The sequence below is a fragment of the Ranitomeya imitator genome, chromosome 4, assembly GCF_032444005.1.
Source record: "Ranitomeya imitator isolate aRanImi1 chromosome 4, aRanImi1.pri, whole genome shotgun sequence".
Taxonomy (NCBI): Eukaryota; Metazoa; Chordata; class Amphibia; order Anura; family Dendrobatidae; genus Ranitomeya; species Ranitomeya imitator.
The window spans coordinates 25,980,804-26,000,520 of NC_091285.1; the positions used below are offsets into that span (position 1 = coordinate 25,980,804).

The 19,717-nt window shown below is 41.3% G+C and overlaps 1 protein-coding gene across 1 annotated transcript in view; it reads left to right on the plus strand.

Moving 5' to 3' along the window:
- The window catches only part of VWF (von Willebrand factor), a 179,838-nt gene that overhangs the window by 110,044 nt on the left and 50,077 nt on the right, over positions 1-19,717 (plus strand). Inside the window, exons 36-40 of the mRNA XM_069763408.1 lie at positions 4,347-4,536; positions 5,529-5,873; positions 16,283-16,488; positions 16,891-16,993; positions 17,074-17,148. Of these exons, the coding sequence (XP_069619509.1) occupies positions 4,347-4,536; positions 5,529-5,873; positions 16,283-16,488; positions 16,891-16,993; positions 17,074-17,148 (919 nt within the window). The remainder of the gene's footprint in view (positions 1-4,346; positions 4,537-5,528; positions 5,874-16,282; positions 16,489-16,890; positions 16,994-17,073; positions 17,149-19,717) is intronic.

Below are 19,717 nucleotides of genomic sequence, written 5' to 3' on the forward strand. Positions count from 1 at the left end.
TTCACGGGCGCCGTACCAATACCTAGTAAAGTGTTAGAAGTGAATTCACGACTATAAAAATTATACTATCAGTGTATAGTTAGTCTAAAAGGCATTTTGGGGGTGATATATTCCCTTTAGAAGAGCATCCAGATATGGAGCGGGCTCAGCACTTTTAAGCCTCCTCCATACAATTCCTCTCGAGATCTGCCATACCTATACGGTAGATGTTTCGAACAGTGGAGGGCGCTAGACAGTGAGCTGTGATGATCTTGTCTGGGACTTTCCAAGTCACAGACCTATAGCAGCTGTGTAGTCTGCCGCCATTAGCGACTCGAGACTGCAGACAGTCACATAAACAGCGAATAGAATGGGGATCACATTTGCGCACCACCCTTGCATTTACAAATAATACAGAATATTTGACCTTGAAATAACATTGATTAATAACTTTAAGTTTAGTGTCCTATTCATAAATATCCCTCACCTTATTACGATATTTTCTCGTTAAATTCTAATTCTCCTCAGAGGCTCCGTAGTCACAGCACCCAATATAAAATCCTGCTTGCTGACTTCTCCCCGACCTCTGGCTGGATGACTGCAGTGTGTGAGTAATCTCCAGTGAACAATGATGCACAGTGAAAAACATCCCAAACAGCTAGAACATAACTGCTCACAAAGTGCTAAGGAAAACATTGCTTTACAACGCCGGCCGAGATTAAATGGATTATTGCCAGTTTCTACAAGCGCTCGTAGGCTTCCATACGTTCTCTGTGACTTACGTTAGAAATATGTTTTGCTTCGACTTTTGGTTAATTAATTTTTTCTAGATTTTTAGTACAAAATGGACTTTTCCACTTTTACTGAACAAAAAACCAACAAAAATTACAATGACAGTATACTGTGACTATAGCAGGATTTTCGTAGAAGTATTAGGCCGGAATCACAAAATTCTGTCCGAGTCTCCCTGCCGAGAGTCGCACGAGTGTAATGCGAGTGTCACGTGGGTACAATCTGATTTTTCACACCTAGCATCCGATTTAAATCTGAATGTAGTGTGATTGCTATCCGACTGCAATGCGATTTTAACACGAGCTTTTACATTAAGCAATTCTCTATGTCATTCCCCAATTTTCCAACGGCGCTCACATTGATGTCAGAAAGGTGCAGTGAGATCGTTGGCTGTGAACTCCCAGGACCTGTCTGATGGCACCGCAAGCAGGAGAACTTTCTCACGCTCGTGTTGCCGTCAGACAGGGAATGGGAGTTCACAGGGAGACACTGAGCACACGCTGCTCAGTGTGTGTCTGCTGAATGACAGGCTGTATGGTCGCATCATGCAACCATGCAGCCAGCCATCTAGATGTAGCAGAGCTAGACCCTTTGTGGGACAAATTGATTATCATCATCTCTGCAGAAAGGTGAGAAATATTGTTGTTTGTTTTTTTAACTCTTTTGTAGAAGACAATGGCATCTGTGGAATGGGCGAGGTCAAAAGTGTGGTTTAATTAAGATTAATTAAAGGAGTCTGTGTCATTCTTTCAAATGAATGACTTTTTTCTGTGTGTATGTGTTTTTGTACGATATGACTATGGGGTTAGTAATGGGGGTATCTTATTGATGCCTCTCCATTACTAACCTCAGGGCTTGATGTCACCTGACAATACAAGGTGACATCAACCCCCCAATTATCACCCCACTTGCCACCACTACAGGGCAAGTAGGAAAAGTGAGTCTCAGTGCCAGAATTGGCGAATCTTAGAGATGCGCCTTTTCTGGGGAGGCTGAGAGCTGATGTTTATAGCCTGGGGGAGCCAGTATCCATGGCCCCTTCCTAGGCTATTAATATCAGCCCACAGTTGTCTGCGTAGCCTTTGCTGGATATTAATTATAGGGGGACCCTACATCATTTTTTTTAGGGTCCCTCATTTTAATAGCCAGTAAAGGCTAAGTATACAGTTGTGATCTGATATTAGTAGCCTGAGAAGCTCCAGGGGTATTACCCCCTTCCCAGGCTATAAACATCGGCCCCCAGCTGTCAGCTTTTCCTCTCCTGGTAAAGAAAATTACATCTCTTCTATCCTGTCGGCTTCTGCTGTGACTTTACACTACGCAGCTGCTGAATTGCTAAATTTTCTTCTATCTATCTATGTAATATATACAGTATACATATATACAGTATGTGTGTCACTGACATCTATATATCTATGTATCCTATGTGTATATGCTAGAGGGATCAAATACTTATTTCTCACTGCAAAATGCAAAGAAATTTATATAATTTATACAATGTGATTTTCTGGATTTTATTTTTGATATTCTATCTCTAAATGTTAAAATTCACCTACCCTTAAAATTATAGACTGTTCATGTCTTTGTCAGTGGGCAAACTTACAAAATCAGCAAGGGATCAAATACTTATTTCCCACATTGTATCCATTCTATCTATTCAGTGTGATTTTACTGTATGCAGCACACAAATTACTGGCTTACTAAAGGATATCTGTGCATAAAAATCGGACAGCACTCGCATGGTCCGGATGCTGGGCAATTTTTTTCTTGCACCCATAGGCTTGCATTGGAGAGTCTCGGCCAAGTCTCAGTGACCATCGCAGCCTGCTGCGATTTTACATGCATGCCGAATACACCTGAGAAATAAAGCGTTGATGTAAGCTGCCCCATAGATTAACACTGGGCCGAGTGCTCTGCTATGTTTTCTCGCATAGAACTCGGCCGCATTCGACGGTAATGTGACCCCAGCCTTAGAAGAAGAACTATAGATTAGAAACCATGCCATGGAGAGTCTCCATTCTTTGTGGGTGCTCCGAGCATATTGTGGATGGTATCTGTGCAGCAGCTATGACTTGGAGGAGACAAGTATTGTAAAGACACATCATTTCTGGTAGGCTGTCGTCACATGGTGGGTAGAGTTGAGCAAAAAAATTTGCATGACCCTGGTGCCACGGCTACATAAAGACTATGGCTGTTGGAGCAGAGCCCTGCAAACCTCCTCCTACCTAACGGTATCCCTTCCGATTGGAGAAGGTGCTATGGATGTCAGCAAATAGGAGGACGTTCACCGGGCTCTAGTTCGAATGCTTCGAGCTACTGACATGGCACCTTGGACTAGGATACTGCAAATCTTTTTGCTCCGCTCTAATGCTGGAACTTATAATTCTGCGTCATCTGCAGATGCAAACTTATACTTCCCAAATTAGAGTTGGTAGCATAACCATGTTTGAATTCTGCCTACCTTACTGTTAACGCCACCAATCCATTAAGAATGCCCACTTTAGCGACACTTTTCATTTTTAGGAACCCTGCCCCTTTTCCGGCCTAGAACAGTCCTGAATTCTCTGAGATTTTGTCTAAAAAAATTTGGACTATACCATGATATTTGGGACTTTTGGAAAAATATGCATAAGTAGGAGACCTCCATCATAGAGACATGTATGGGGGAATTTATCATGGCCTGTGTGGCCTAAAAATAACATTTGGGTAAGTCCAAATATTTACCCAACGTTTTACTCCATCCTAGTCACTCCTAAGAAGTTGACAAGGCTTAGCATGAGGAGCTGGACAGGTAGGGTATGGGACAACTGTGAGAGCTGGGTCAAGAGGAGATGGGATTGCCACGAGGAGTTGAACAGGGAGATGCTGGACCTATGAAAAGGAGCTGGGCAGAGAGGAGCTGGGCCCACCCTGAGTAGCCGGGCCCACCAAGTCCTAACATATTTACTATAATTTGGAGTAAATTAGAGTGGAAATCTATGCCAGGTTATAGGGCACAAAGCGTGTTGTCAGGGGATGCTGGGATTTGTAGTTTTTAACTGCCATAGAGGCACACGTAGGAAACCAATGCCATAGCGGAACATAACTTTGTGTAGGTTGACAGGGCAGCAGGTTGTCAGGCACTGGGGAACTACTGGGTATGGACTATGGTCATAGAGACACACAATTTTCTGTAGCCTATCATTACTGTAACCCAGTAAAGCATGCTGGGAATTGTAATGTTGCCACAGCTGGGGAATTACGGGTGGCAAACCATATATTCCATCTTGAGAAAACTCATTTATATTTGAATAGGGTACAGGTACAATAAAAATGCCCCTAAAAGTAGGCTGTAAGATGCTTTATAGTAAGGTCTACATTCGGCATCTAGCCTTGGAGGATCTCAATGATTTCTATTCCTCTTCACTTTGGCATGGAGGCAGAGAAATGACAACCACTTTAAGCGCCACATCAGAATCCACTCCTTTGAACATCCCCATGAGTCTAAAGGTAAAGAAGAGCAATGGGGTCTTCAGTGTTAAAAATATAAAATAGGCATTACCGGCTTACTATATGTTCTTCTTCATAACTCTTAGGTCTCTGTGAATGGAGAGCTGGTCCAAGTGCCATACAATAACACCTTCGAGGTGGCCGTTTTTGGAGCCATCATGCATAATATTAAAATTCCTGAACTGGGATTTGCATTTACATTTACACCAATAAACAATGAATTCATACTTGAATTTATCCCTCATGGCTTCTCGACAAAGACTTCAGGACTTTGTGGTAAGTTATCCTAGTGTGTGTCTCTCTCTCTACTAAACGTGTGCCCAGATCTTCCATACCTTTCCTTCTGGCTCAAGATATACTGATATGCCAGATGGCGTTACCGACTGGCGTTACCATTGGATGTTGAGTAACACAACATTGTTATTTTCTCAAAGTTAGTTATCTTGTGCCATCTGTCATCTCAGGATATCTCGAGCCAAGAGGAACGGTAAAGAAGAAGAAGAGCCAATTACAAGGTCAAAAGAAGTAAACCCAACCTAAGTCCTATAAAAAACCAGGGCACTTTTTGTTTTAAGGAGTCATGATTGCAGCCCAAATCACCCATTCATCTCTTGAATAGGGCACTGGTAGTAGAAAAGCATAATGGCAATTTATAGTAAATCCTCTAAGCACTTAGGGTCAAGAGTACAGGAAACAGCATTGAGTATAAAACTAGGCTTTCTACTTCTTTTTCATTTCCTCCTGTGGTCTCCAACACGAGGCAGACTGTTTGAAATTTTAATCCCACCCATCCGCTTAGGGCTGACTATTCTACCCAATTGTTAAACAGATATAATAAGGCATTGAGAACATTATTTTTTAAACAGGGTTCTTTTAAGTAGTAGTCACTCTACATCATTTACGGCCCAAAACTATTTCTTGATCTACCAGTAAGAGATATTGAGCAATACTGTAGATTTTGATGTTGGACCACATGAATATTGTTCCTCCTGCCTTTCACGAAGTAGAAGAAAAATTGCCCCTTGTAGCTTTCTATGGGAGCAGAAGGGTCATGTCTGTAGAAATCAGTCATGGCAGTGGAGAAACTAGATCTACCAAAGTCAGACCCTTCAAAAAGTAGATGTTATTTTATCAAAAAGTTTGGTCTCTTCCAACTGTGTCTGACGACAAGGAAGCATTTTACTATTTGGCTCAATGATCTTTGGAACATTTTTCCACCATGACTGCCCACTCAGAATCATTTTTCTTTTTTGCTCTTCTGTAAACAGGAATATGTGACCACAACCCAGTTAATGACTTCACGCTCAGGGACGGCTCAGTTACAAGAGACAGCAGCAAATTCGTAAAAGAATGGACCCTGGTCGATGACTTTGGAAGAACATGCGAAACCAAACTGGATGACGCGTGTAGCCAATCTCCAAGTCATCAGTGCACCATTCTGCTTTCGGAAACATTCCAGCAATGCCACTCCAAGATTCAACCAAGTGATTATTTTAAACTATGTCAAGAAGCCAGCTGTCATGGTCAAGATCCATGCGAGATCATTGCAAGTTACAGCCACCACTGCCACCTCCATGGAATCTGTGTAAACTGGAGATCATCAGGCGTTTGCCGTGAGTATAACCAATTTTAGCTTAAGCAAATTCAAGTCTAGAAAGCAAGAACAATCAAATGTAGGTGGTAGATAGAGATATATGGTTTCCTTATAAGAGCTTTCACATATCTTACATTTCTGACTTATCCATATATGTACAGTAGTTGCGGGTCTCGCCAATGGAACCTGCATCTATCTCGAGAAAGGGACCCGTCACGTATTGTTTTCAGTGGAGAGTTGGTTTGACGTTTTCACAAGTTTCACAGATGTTATTATGTGTCCTAGGAAGGGAACACTTAAGGTTCAAATAATCAAGTCCAGTTTAGATAAGGGGGGTGTGCTGAAGTCAGACACGACTGCTTTATTAAGATGCACACAGGTGGACCTCTATGTACCTTGCCACACATCTTACTCCAGTTAGAGTAGCTTGTCGTAACTTGTGGCGTAAGGTACATCTTGTCATAAATTAGATGAGATTTGGTGTCATGCCCCGGGTTCCTATTTTGGCAGAGCTGGTTGAAACTGGCGTGAGAACACCAACGGTCTCAAGATTGTGCCAAAAATGTATGACTTATCAAGGACCTTTTTTCCCGGATTTCTGACGAAAACACTTTTATGAATCGGGGCCAAAATAATCTTTTTGACAAACCCTTCCAACAAGTTGGCATTGTCCAACGTAATTAGTACTGTGGACCAGTGAATGTGATTGTATAATGTATATTGTGTACAACGTGATCAATATTCTGGATAACGTCACTCTATCTGATAAAATTACACAAACTGAAAAAAGTGAATTACGGTATATAACGCTATCATAAAAGTGTGGGGTGTAAGTACATTCCCAGCACGAGATTTCACCATCTTGGGATTTTCCTTTTTTCAGTTTCTGTTTCTCGCTCTCCTTCTTCCCAGAGCCATAACTTATTTATTTTTCCATCAATATGGCCATGTGAGGGCTTGTTTTTTGTGAGACAAGTTGAACTTTTGAACGACACCATTGATTTTACCATATAGAGTACTGAAAAACGAGAACAAAATTCCAAGTGCCGTGAAATTGCTAAAAAAGTGCAATACCACAATTTATTTATTTTTTTATCCTGTTCCCTAAATGCTAAAACTGAATCCGAACATCTCTAGGTTCTTTTTTTATTTAAGTTATGAAAAAAAATCAAACATTTATAAAAAAAAGGCGCCATTTTGCGAGACCCATAGCGTCTCCATTTTTCGTCATCTGGGGCTGGGTGAGGGCTTATTTTTTGCAAGCTGATGGGTTGGTATGTCATTGCCGATCTGCTATGATCTCCGCCTCGTGGTCAGCCTTCTCTTTTTTTTCCCTTTTTCAAGCACATTATATTATAAAATAAATAGTTATGCTTCCTCAGCTGCCCAGGAGCTGTGGTATGATCCCGTACCAGAAGGAGCACATGTATAAGATTATCTCAGCACAGGAACATTTTTTTTCTGTGGAATTAATTATTATTCCAAGATCTATTGATTAAACTTTGTTCATGTGACAACCCATTTTAGCATCCTTATTTTACCAATGCTCAGGCTGTCTCTCATTGGCGCAAGTCATTTTGTGAAACAGGGTATGTACTGATCCGACCAACCTGAGAGCAGTTATCCCATTTATTAGATATTGGAATAAGTCTTGCAGGGAGGCTGAGGGGTGGAGGATGCTAGCCCACCCAGTTACACGGGGGAGGGACATGGAAGGTTTAAGAGCAGAGGACACTTGGAGAGACACTGAGGCAGAACAGAGGAAGATGACTAACTAAGGAACTAAGGAAGAGGGCATATGCCAGCCAGAGGGGAGCAAGCACACGCTTTCTGGGGGCTGCCCGGAAACTAAGTCTTGGACCTGCGGAACGCTGAGCCCCCCGGCTTCCACAAGCAACCTTCAACCTGGTAAATTGACCTCCAGCTTTATACCTTTATGCCTTGTATTATTATTGTTATATTTTACTCTGACTGTAACTCTTGATATATTTTGACTGTATATTCCTTGTAATTACCTAGTGCGCCATTAAGGCAATTAAATCATAAATTAATTTTGGGCTAGGGTACATTATTCATCACTGTTGAAAGTGCCATCAATGGCTCTTGATTACACGGGCTCCCAGAGCTTGTACCCATGTTCTCACACATGGTTCCTGAACCTATGGTTAGGAAGATGCACGGGATACTGTTCCCAAGTTTATTAATTGGGCATAGTTGTTTGGGTACTATACGGTGGCGGTAATTAATGACTGGGAACGATATGGTACACCACAAGTGAAAAAGAAAATATCAATAGAAAGTACCGAAGAGTTCATACTATTGTGGTGGACAGTCACAACACATGTAGGGATTGCTTAACAAAAGGTAATCCCTACATGTGTTGCGGCTGTTGAACAGCCGCGAGACACGCAGCCGCGGGGACTGGAACGTAGTATTCGAGCACACTGAAGACACTTGGTTCCCACCTGAGCATGGCGGATAACACCTTATCCGAGCACACTCGCTCATCACTAGTCCCCTCTGACCACTGGAAGATACCAGAAACCCCCTGCCGATTTCCATCACCTCATGAGATGCTACTGAATTCCCGCTTGTATCCGTATTCACTCTGTCGCTGCATGTCTTTACCGGAGTCACCCACACAACTACTCGAGGGTTTTTCCTCATTTACTGCTTTCAAATATGTGACTGAAGGGATAACAACGCCTGATGTCATTTATCTTCTTCGAGGAAGACTTTACCTCATCGCTGTAGGAATCCTCCTCGTCTCATACCACGGCGGCCGTGTCACCGCACGCAGCTACGTCTTCTCACAATTCCCAAAACACAATTAAACTTGACATTATGGAAGTTTACGAGTCTTTTATCCTACTTCTCATTCCATAAATGTCACGGGCCTTTCTGAATTTTTATATTTTCTCAAAGATTTGCTGAAATACAACATCACATATTTCGCGATTTAATTTTTATACCTGTAAAGTTTTAAAATATCATAATATTTTTCTTTTTTAAAAAATCACTTTAATGCCTTTTGCTTTTTACTATCCAAATTACACCATTATTTTTTTATTTGGACACTTTCCATCTCTTAATTCATACTGTTACTATCACATGGCTTCCAATGCTTGTTCACACCACGATTTCTCATACGTTGTAGGAAATAGGGGTAATGGAAACCTTCCTTGGTTTTCTGTACATTTATTTGCTAATATGGTGGAGAAAGCCTTGGTCACCGTCTGCCCGACTGGAAAAAACACGTATCCCTTCAACATGGACCTCTATAGTAGCCACATTGGTTGGCTTTAGTTTATTGTACATTCTTGCTGCTCAGTATGGTGCCACCTTTTTGGAAGAATACTGTAAGCCATAAGAGTTCTAGTACTCTGATATTTATTGATTGAATAGTTTTTTTGGGCTCAATTGTTTAGATCCTTTAATACAAGTCCATCAAAATAGTCTAGGGTACAGAACCAGTCACAGTCACACATGCATGAGAGTCACTGTGAACATCTTGCACTTTTCCGGTGCCATTCTCTACTTGCTCTACTGATCAGAAGGGATCCAAGCAGGGCCGGACTGGCCATACTGTGATGGAGCACAAAGTTGCTGACTCTTGTAGAAAATCTTCCTTTCCTCCATCCAGGGTAATATTAGTGATATATCCCCTGTTATGAAAGGCAATTCAGTACCACAATGGACATAGCGGTCAGAACACATACAGTGATCTGACAATAACCCAAAATCATAGAACGAGCTCTGAGACGTGGGAACTCTGCAGACCGCAATCCCTAATCCTCTCCAAACAACACTAGAGGCAGCCGTGGATTGCGCCTAACTCTGCCTATGCAACTCGGCACAGCCTGAGAAACTAACTAGCCTGAAGATAGAAAATAAGCCTACCTTGCCTCAGAGAAATACCCCAAAGGAAAAGGCAGCCCCCCACATATAATTACTGTGAGTAAGATGAAAAGACAAACGTAGGGATGAAATAGATTCAGCAAAGTGAGGCCCGACTTTCTAAACAGAGCGAGGATAGGAAAGATAACTTTGCGGTCTACACAAAACCCTAAAGAAAACCACGCAAAGGGGGCAAAAAGACCCTCCGTACCGAACTAACGGCACGGAGGTACACCCTTTGCGTCCCAGAGCTTCCAGCAAAACAAATAGACAAGCTGGACAGAAAAAATAGCAAACAAATAGCAAAGAAGCACTTAGCTATGCAGAGCAGCAGGCCACAGGAATGATCCAGGGAAAAACAAGTCCAACACTGGAACATTGACAGGAAGCATAGATCAAAGCATTAGGTGGAGTTAAGTAGAGAAGCACCTAACGAGCTCACAAGATCACCTGAGGGAGGAAACTCAGAGGCCGCAGTACCACTTTCCTCCATAAACGGAAGCTCCCAGAGAGAATCAGCCGAAGTACCACTTGTGACCACAGGAGGGAGCTCTGCCACAGAATTCACAACAATCCCCATCTGGTTCATGGGGATGGGGACAACATGGGCCTGTGTGATTTAAAATGACAGGGCACTGAAAGTATCTTGACCAAGTAATCTGGTAAGTTTCAGAGCATTGCTTACCAGCTCTATAGCAAAGAGCTTGTAAGTACTTTTGATAAACTGTAAAGCTAGCTGGTAAATGAGGCAAAAAACAATAGAGTATAAAATCTCTCCCTTCTTTAGAGGGATTTTTATAAGCAATTTGAAATTTTACCTATTAATGAACACGAGACTATCCTTTTAAAGGGGTTATCTGGGACTTCCTTTTTTGGGGGGTCTAAGCCTCTAGAAGGTACTTGCTTTGCACCTATTCTGCCTTGCGACAATCTCCCCTTTTCAGCAGGTACTTACTATTTGTCTGTTCTACCCTGTGATGATCTCTCCCAAATCAGAGCGGCCCCTGGCAGTGGTTCTCCTGCTTCATGTGACGTCACCTCAACAGAGCAGTTCCATTGCTTCCACTCTGCTCTGTTGAGGAGATGTTAGTGCCAATGACATGTTGATTAACGACAGACTCCACCTTAAGCAGCTGTGAGCTGGCTGTCCATTGACATGACGATAGTAGCACCTTGGTGACAGAGCAGGGCGGAGAAGAAGGAACTGCTCTGTCGATGAGACAGTACAATAAGAACGAGAATCACCGGCATCTGAGACTTCTTTTTTTTTTCTTTGGGGCTAAGCACTTATCAGCAGGTACTTACTATTTGTCTGTTCTACCCTGTGATGATCTCTCCCAGCTGATAGCAGCCTCAGATTGCTCCTACCAGTGATTCTTCTGCTTCCTGTGACATCACGCCAACAGAGCAGTTCCTTTCCTTCTGCTCTACTCTGTTGATTGTACGTTAATGCTGATTGATTGACAGCAGGCTCAACCTTAAGAAGCTGTTAGCCGGCTGTCCGTCGACAGTGAAGCCTCAGTGTCAGAGCAGAGCGGAAAGGAAGGAACTGCTTTGTGTATTGACATTACTTGAAGGAGAATTGCCATCAGGAACGGTTCATGATGCGCTGGGACAGGAAAGATTGACAAAGAGCAGGTCATCTAGGCAGTTCGAAACTACCTGTCGATAAGAGGCTTGGTCCCATAGAAAAACAAAACAAAAAAATTAATGGACAACCCCTTTATGGCTAGTCCTTCATTGTAAAATTCCTGAAATACTCTTTAAGATATTCCTTCATCTTGTTTTAATTACAAGATTTTGTGTATTCAATTGTGTAACATCAAATCAAACTATAAACATTACACAGAAAGTTGAACCATATGAATTCTTATCCAATTTTTATTTTTAGTCTACAAAAATTTGCAGCTGCACAAAATGTAAGTTGGTGGATATACTGTATGATTTCTCTGCATGAAGATAATTCTCTATGTAATTTTATACCGATCCGAATCCCAACTCCACCCCTGGATATGGATTCTCATATACATTTGCCTGGACGTAACCCAATAACATCAATTATAAATATTTACACAAAATCAAATGATCAAAAACACGATCGCGAAGCCGCGTAACGGGTGATATTTGGATTTTCCTAATTTGTAATTTTTTTAATTACGTTTTTGCAAAATTAGTTACATTCACAATTATGGGATGTTTTATCGCGTGGACGTTAAAATGGAACGCACATGATTCCCCTTTTATTTATGTAAAACGTGTCCTATTATTTAGCACGTCAGAGAAATAAACTAGACGCACATGGCAAGGAAAATTTGCTTTTTAGGCTGATTAATTGCATGTGGTATTTGGAAGAAATAACCCTCCCGGCTTATAGCAAATGACAGAATTTCAGATGAAGAACAAAGTTAATTAAACATTTCAGGGCTTTGATTTTTCACTGCTTGTGCATGCAAATATAGAGGTTTTTGTATGAAGCTACTACAATCATGTAACATACTAGGGTAATGATTTTCTTACACTCAAGGCCTCTACATGTAAATTTCCAAGGTGTTTTATTCATTATAGGCCATTGACTCTACACTAATTAACAATAAATAAAAACAACTACTGCTGCAAAATACTGGACTGAACAGCAGAGCCTGCCAAACTGCCCAGCTATGACTGGGCAGTTAACTTACAGGGTTACAGTCTGTTTAGAAAGGATCGTAAAAATCGGAGAGGAGGAGGGGTTTGTCTCTATGTAAAGTCTTGTCTAAAGTCCACTTTAAGGGAGGATATTAGCGAAGGGAATGAGGATGTCGAGTCCATATGGGTCGAAATTCATGGAGGGAAAAATGGTAACAAAATTCTCATTGGGGTCTGTTACAAACCCCCAAATATAACAGAAAGCATGGAAAGTCTACTTCTAAAGCAGATAGATGAAGCTGCAACCCATAATGAGGTCCTGGTTATGGGGGACTTTAACTACCCGGATATTAACTGGGAAACAGAAACCTGTGAAACCCATAAAGGCAACAGGTTTCTGCTAATAACCAAGAAAAATTATCTTTCACAATTGGTGCAGAATCCAACCAGAGGAGCAGCACTTTTAGACCTAATACTATCTAATAGACCTGACAGAATAACAAATCTGCAGGTGGTCGGGCATCTAGGAAATAGCGACCACAATATTGTACAGTTTCACCTGTCTTTCACTAGGGGGACTTGTCAGGGAGTCACAAAAACACTGAACTTTAGGAAGGCAAAGTTTGACCAGCTTAGAGATGCCCTTAATCTGGTAGACTGGGACAATATCCTCAGAAATAAGAATACAGATAATAAATGGGAAATGTTTAAGAACATCCTAAATAGGCAGTGTAAGCGGTTTATACCTTGTGGGAATAAAAGGACTAGAAATAGGAAAAACCCAATGTGGCTAAACAAAGAAGTTAGACAGGCAATTAACAGTAAAAAGAAAGCATTTGCACTACTAAAGCAGGATGGCACCATTGAAGCTCTAAAAAACTATAGGGAGAAAAATACTTTATCTAAAAAACTAATTAAAGCTGCCAAAAAGGAAACAGAGAAGCACATTGCTAAGGAGAGTAAAACTAATTCCAAACTGTTCTTCAACTATATCAATAGTAAAAGAATAAAAACTGAAAATGTAGGCCCCTTAAAAAATAGTGAGGAAAGAATGGTTGTAGATGACGAGGAAAAAGCTAACATATTAAACACCTTCTTCTCCACGGTATTCACGGTGGAAAATGAAATGCTAAGTGAAATCCCAAGAAACAATGAAAACCCTATATTAAGGGTCACCAATCTAACCCAAGAAGAGGTGCGAAACCGGCTAAATAAGATTAAAATAGATAAATCTCCGGGTCCGGATGGCATACACCCACGAGTACTAAGAGAACTAAGTAATGTAATAGATAAACCATTATTTCTTATTTTTAGTGACTCTATAGCGACAGGGTCTGTTCCGCAGGACTGGCGCATAGCAAATGTGGTGCCAATATTCAAAAAGGGCTCTAAAAGTGAACCTGGAAATTATAGGCCAGTAAGTCTAACCTCTATTGTTGGTAAAATATTTGAAGGGTTTCTGAGGGATGTTATTCTGGATTATCTCAATGAGAATAACTGTTTAACTCCATATCAGCATGGGTTTATGAGAAATCGCTCCTGTCAAACCAATCTAATCAGTTTTTATGAAGAGGTAAGCTATAGGCTGGACCACGGTGAGTCATTGGACGTGGTATATCTCGATTTTTCCAAAGCGTTTGATACCGTGCCGCACAAGAGGTTGGTACACAAAATGAGAATGCTTGGTCTGGGGGAAAATGTGTGTAAATGGGTTAGTAACTGGCTTAGTGATAGAAATCAGAGAGTGGTTATAAATGGTATAGTCTCTAACTGGGTCGCTGTGACCAGTGGGGTACCGCAGGGGTCAGTATTGGGACCTGTTCTCTTCAACATATTCATTAATGATCTGGTAGAAGGTTTACACAGTAAAATATCGATATTTGCAGATGATACAAAACTATGTAAAGCAGTTAATACAAGAGAAGATAGTATTCTGCTACAGATGGATCTGGATAAGTTGGAAACTTGGGCTGAAAGGTGGCAGATGAGGTTTAACAATGATAAATGTAAGGTTATACACATGGGAAGAGGGAATCAATATCACCATTACACACTGAACGGGAAACCACTGGGTAAATCTGACAGGGAGAAGGACTTGGGGATCCTAGTTAATGATAAACTTACCTGGAGCAGCCAGTGCCAGGCAGCAGCTGCCAAGGCAAACAGGATCATGGGGTGCATTAAAAGAGGTCTGGATACACATGATGAGAGCATTATACTGCCTCTGTACAAATCCCTAGTTAGACCGCACATGGAGTACTGTGTCCAGTTTTGGGCACCGGTGCTCAGGAAGGATATAATGGAACTAGAGAGAGTACAAAGGAGGGCAACAAAATTAATAAAGGGGATGGGAGAACTACAATACCCAGATAGATTAGCGAAATTAGGATTATTTAGTCTAGAAAAAAGACGACTGAGGGGCGATCTAATAACCATGTATAAGTATATAAGGGGACAATACAAATATCTCGCTGAGGATCTGTTTATACCAAGGAAGGTGACGGGCACAAGGGGGCATTCTTTGCGTCTGGAGGAGAGAAGGTTTTTCCACCAACATAGAAGAGGATTCTTTACTGTTAGGGCAGTGAGAATCTGGAATTGCTTGCCTGAGGAGGTGGTGATGGCGAACTCAGTCGAGGGGTTCAAGAGAGGCCTGGATGTCTTCCTGGAGCAGAACAATATTGTATCATACAATTATTAGGTTCTGTAGAAGGACGTAGATCTGGGTATTTATTATGATGGAATATAGGCTGAACTGGATGGACAAATGTCTTTTTTCGGCCTTACTAACTATGTTACTATGTTACTAAAAACAATACCCCCTGAGAAAGCTACACGAAACGTGCATTGGGGCGGCGGTTATAATATACCGTACGTAGAAAAGCCGCAGAGACACCATCACGTGTTTCTAAACGCAAGCAATAAATAGCCAGGTCTTTCACCGGGAAGGAACAACCACGGGAAGGGCAGAATCCAAAAAGGAAAACCACCTATGCCAAAACATGGTATCCATCCACAGACAGCTGTTTCGGGGCATCTGCCCCTCATCAGTGTGGAGTAGGAAACTGGCTATTAGGAGCAGTGCCTAGTAAAAGGACTATAAACATAAGGATGAATGAAAAATCAGTCTCTAAGAAGCGCAGTAGACCGCACCACCTCCATTACAGCTGAGCCTTCACGCCTGCAATGGAGATATAACCGCCGGACCTCAGGTGCTCCTGCCGACAACACATGCCAGTAAATCCAAAGAAGATAAAGAAAGGCAGCACTCACCGATCCTTCCAAGACAGGTATCTTTATTAATTCATGATAAAAGTCTTCACGGCCGGGGGTACAGGTGTAAAGAGTGCGGCAGGCCTGACGACGGCCGTTTCGCGCCCTCCTGGCGCTTCTACGGGTCAGTGCTGACCCTGCCGCACTCTTTACACCTGTACCCCTGGCCGTGAAGACTTTTATCATGAATTAATAAAGATACCTGTCTTGGAAGGATCGGTGAGTGCTGCCTTTCTTTATCTTCTTTGGATTTATAAGGATGAATTAAACAACTACTGCTGCAATATACTGGGCTGAACAGCAGAGGTTGCCAAAAACAATACCCCCTGAGGAAGCTACACGAAACGTGCATTGGGGCGGCGGTTACAATATACCGTACTCTGTTGTCGTTGGGCATTTTCATGCTTGAAGCTAATACATGTTATTGTTGGAATTTTAGCCATTTTTAATTTTCTGTCATGGGAATTCTCTATGTGTTCAAGAATCTTCAGATATAGCTATTCAAAAGGAACAGTAGAGAAGCACACATTTGTAGATACAATGATTTTACCACTAAACGTGCAGCGATTTAAGATAAATGTACCTACGAAGTGATACCTGATCACTTATTTTTCTTCTCTATCTCTTTTGCAGCAATGGTCTGCCCCCATACCATGGTATATAGTCATTGTCACACAGGATGTGACAAGGACTGTAACGTGACACACAGCAAAACTATGTGTTTCGACCATCCAACAGAAGGTTGCTTCTGCCCCGAAGGAGAAGTGATGTTTGATGGAAAATGTGTCTCCGAAAGTGTTTGCAACCAGTGCACAGATGTTAATGGAGTCCATCACAAGGTAACAATATCAAGGATCATCAGCGTGAAGACAAAAACATAGTAACTGTTTAAATGTATATTCCATGTGTAAGGCCACATGAGACCTTCGTCTGTAGACTTCGATAACCAATTTCTTGCGGGGTTCTTGGGTTGGAAGATGAAGATAAAATGTTGAGTTGATGTCAACTACCTGGAAGGGTTATCTAGAGATAAGTTTGTTTTTTAAAGTCTCACACTTTTCCATGGGTGGTACCTGGTATGGCAAGTCAACCTGATTGCATCTTCTGGTGGCCATATGTAGAGAACATTTTGAAAGCAAACGATCTCCTTTATGGGACTTTGGGTCGTTGAAGATTTTAATAGTGTATTCATTATTGTGACATTCATTCTGATAGGATCAATATTTTTTCTTTTATTGTAGCATTTGGAAACTTGGATCCCCTTCCACGACCCCTGTAGTATCTGCATTTGCCTAGATGATAGACTCACAAACTGCTCCGTGAAGCCATGTCCTACAGTCAAACGTAATACCAAAGTCTTTTGGGCATTTTTCAAATTTTTTTTATTATTCAATAATTGACAAGATATTGTATTTTTCTTCTAGCTCCCACTTGTGGCCCGTGTGAAATCCCAGCACTGAAACAAAGCTCTGATCGATGTTGCTCCGAATATGAATGTGGTAGGTAATTCTTCGGAGATATGGAGAGATCCAGAGAGATTGCAAGTACAAAATCAAAAGTGTAAGAATAAGGCTTCCTACCACTTTTTGAAAAAGAAAAAGAAACTAAAGAGTAATTTCTATTGTAATAACAAAGATGGAGCAAAGGACTTCTGCCGGATCTGACCATTCACAGATCATCAGGTCATTACCAAACCCCTTTGGCTTGCTGATGATACCTATTATTGTTTGAGGTGACCTTTGCATTGTTTTTGGGGAGAAACCCCAAACTTAAAGAATTTGTGATCTTTGAATCTCATCAGTAGAAAATTAATGGAGTGCGAAGAGACTTCTCTTCAATCTTCTCTTCAATCTTTGTCTCTAATTCATCAAGACTGAGAGTCCACGATGGCATTGATGACGAGATGTGCTGGGGTCAAACATAAGCCTCTTAGTGAATCAGGAGCGTCTCATGAGTGGTGAGCACCTTTGTGTCCACCTCGCCAATAAATCCTGCTCTAGTCCCTGCTTGAGTAAGATTTGTAAGGCAATGAGCGCAGTCGCCCATCATGAACGTGATGAGCGGCATTTGCCATGCTCAGGTCCCAAACAGAGGTACTGGCCACTTTGTTGGAGCTTTGTTGCAAAATTTTAGGACAGCCTCGAGATGTTATATTATGACTTTTCCAAACAGCTTTAAGAAATTGGGCCCTGTATCTTTGTGATAGGGTCGTGATTTTGGCAAAACTACAGTTTTGTCAGGGTCACCTTCAAAAGTATTTAAGCCTCATAAACCAAAACAAATTACTCAGTAATCTATGTCTTGTAGCCTTTGGGAAACATTTGGTGGCATCTGAATGCAGAAGGTTAATCATTTGATCTCCATGAAATCTCTTACTCTGATAATGTATAATTTAGTCATTCTTCCCAACTTTGACAGAAGCATTTCCGGCAGGAGTTAAAGTATGGCCCGCTAAACATTTTGCCCAAAACCATACACCCTTTCACAGGCAACACCTTACTTCATGTCCCTGCTCGCCCCCTGAATGTATGATGAGACACCACAACTCTTTCTGATGAAAGAGCATCCTGGTGGCACTCTTTCTGCTTAGGAGAATCACCAACTCTTCTAGGAGGCCTTACATTCTTACAGGAGCCTCCTGGATATTGTAGGAGAGTTGACGAGTAGAAATTTAGCAGATTTAAGTGGGAGAATAATTAAAATATTTATTGAGACCTATACACTGAAAGTGGCAGGCACCTTGTTGGAAACCAGGTTTGCCCATCATTGCGTTTCAGATTGGACCTTTGAATCTTTGTAGATGCAACACAAAACCTAGTTGATGACAGGTGAATGGTAGGCCTCCGGTGTATTTGGTCCTTTATTTGCATGGTCCTTTGACAGTAGTTTCACCTGTTGGTGGACATTTGTCATAATCATGTATGTGGAGCATGTTGGTATTCTGTTGGGAGTTTCTTTAGTGGGTTCATCAAAACATCAAAAACATCCATCATTTACTCCACTATGGAATCTGGTGAACTTCGGAGGCCTTTTTGGTGGACAGATTTAGCCACGTGAAACAGATTTGTATGGGAAGGCAGTAAAGTTTTAGAGCTAATTGCCTGAATTAACATTTTTGAGAAATTGCCATTATTTATCCATTTATTTTGTCACCTAAGTAGAATATTATCTTTTTTTTAAGTCTTGGTGTTCTCATACATCTCTCTAATTTTGGCTTCCTATGATTAAACCATTACATTTTTACTTCCATTCTCAGGGATAAAACATTTTGTCTTGATCCCTAACCATAGTGGGTTAGGAAATATCATGTTGCTTTGGCAGATCTGAAGACGTAAACCTTAATATTCCAGTGGAAAATATTTTTGTCATTAGGACTGACTCCGTGTCTATCTTGTGCGATGGATTCCAAGAATGACACGTCAATAGATGCAGAGAGCCAGGCACTAATTCATTTCAGATAAAACGTGGCGATGTCATCGTGTGTGGCTTTTCCGTTTATATGGTTTTTTTTTGTTAATGTACCTAGATATCACATCAACATAACATTCCCAACTCACATAGGATTACAGAGAAGAACTTCTTACCTACCAAATACAGTTAGGTCCATATATATTTGGACAGAGACAACATTTTTCTAATTTTGGTTATAGACATCACCACAATGAATTTTAAACAAAACAATTCAGATGCAGTTGAAGTTTAGACTTTTAGCTTTCATTTGAGGGTATCCAAATTAAAATTGAATGAAGGGTTTAGGAGTTTCAGCTCCTTAACATGTGCCACCCTGTTTTAAAAGGGACCAAAAGTAATTGGACAGATTCAATAATTTTAAATAAAATGTTCATTTCTAGTACTTGGTTGAAAACCCTTTGTTGGCAATGACTGCCTGAAGTCTTGAACTCATGGACATCACCAGACGCTGTGTTTCCTCCTTTTTGACGCTCTGCCAGGTCTTCACTGCAGTGGTTTTCAGTTGCTGTTTGTTTGTGGGCCTTTCTATCTGAAGTTTAGTCTGTAACAAGTGAGATGCATGCTCAATTGGGTTGAGATCAGGTGACTGACTTGGCC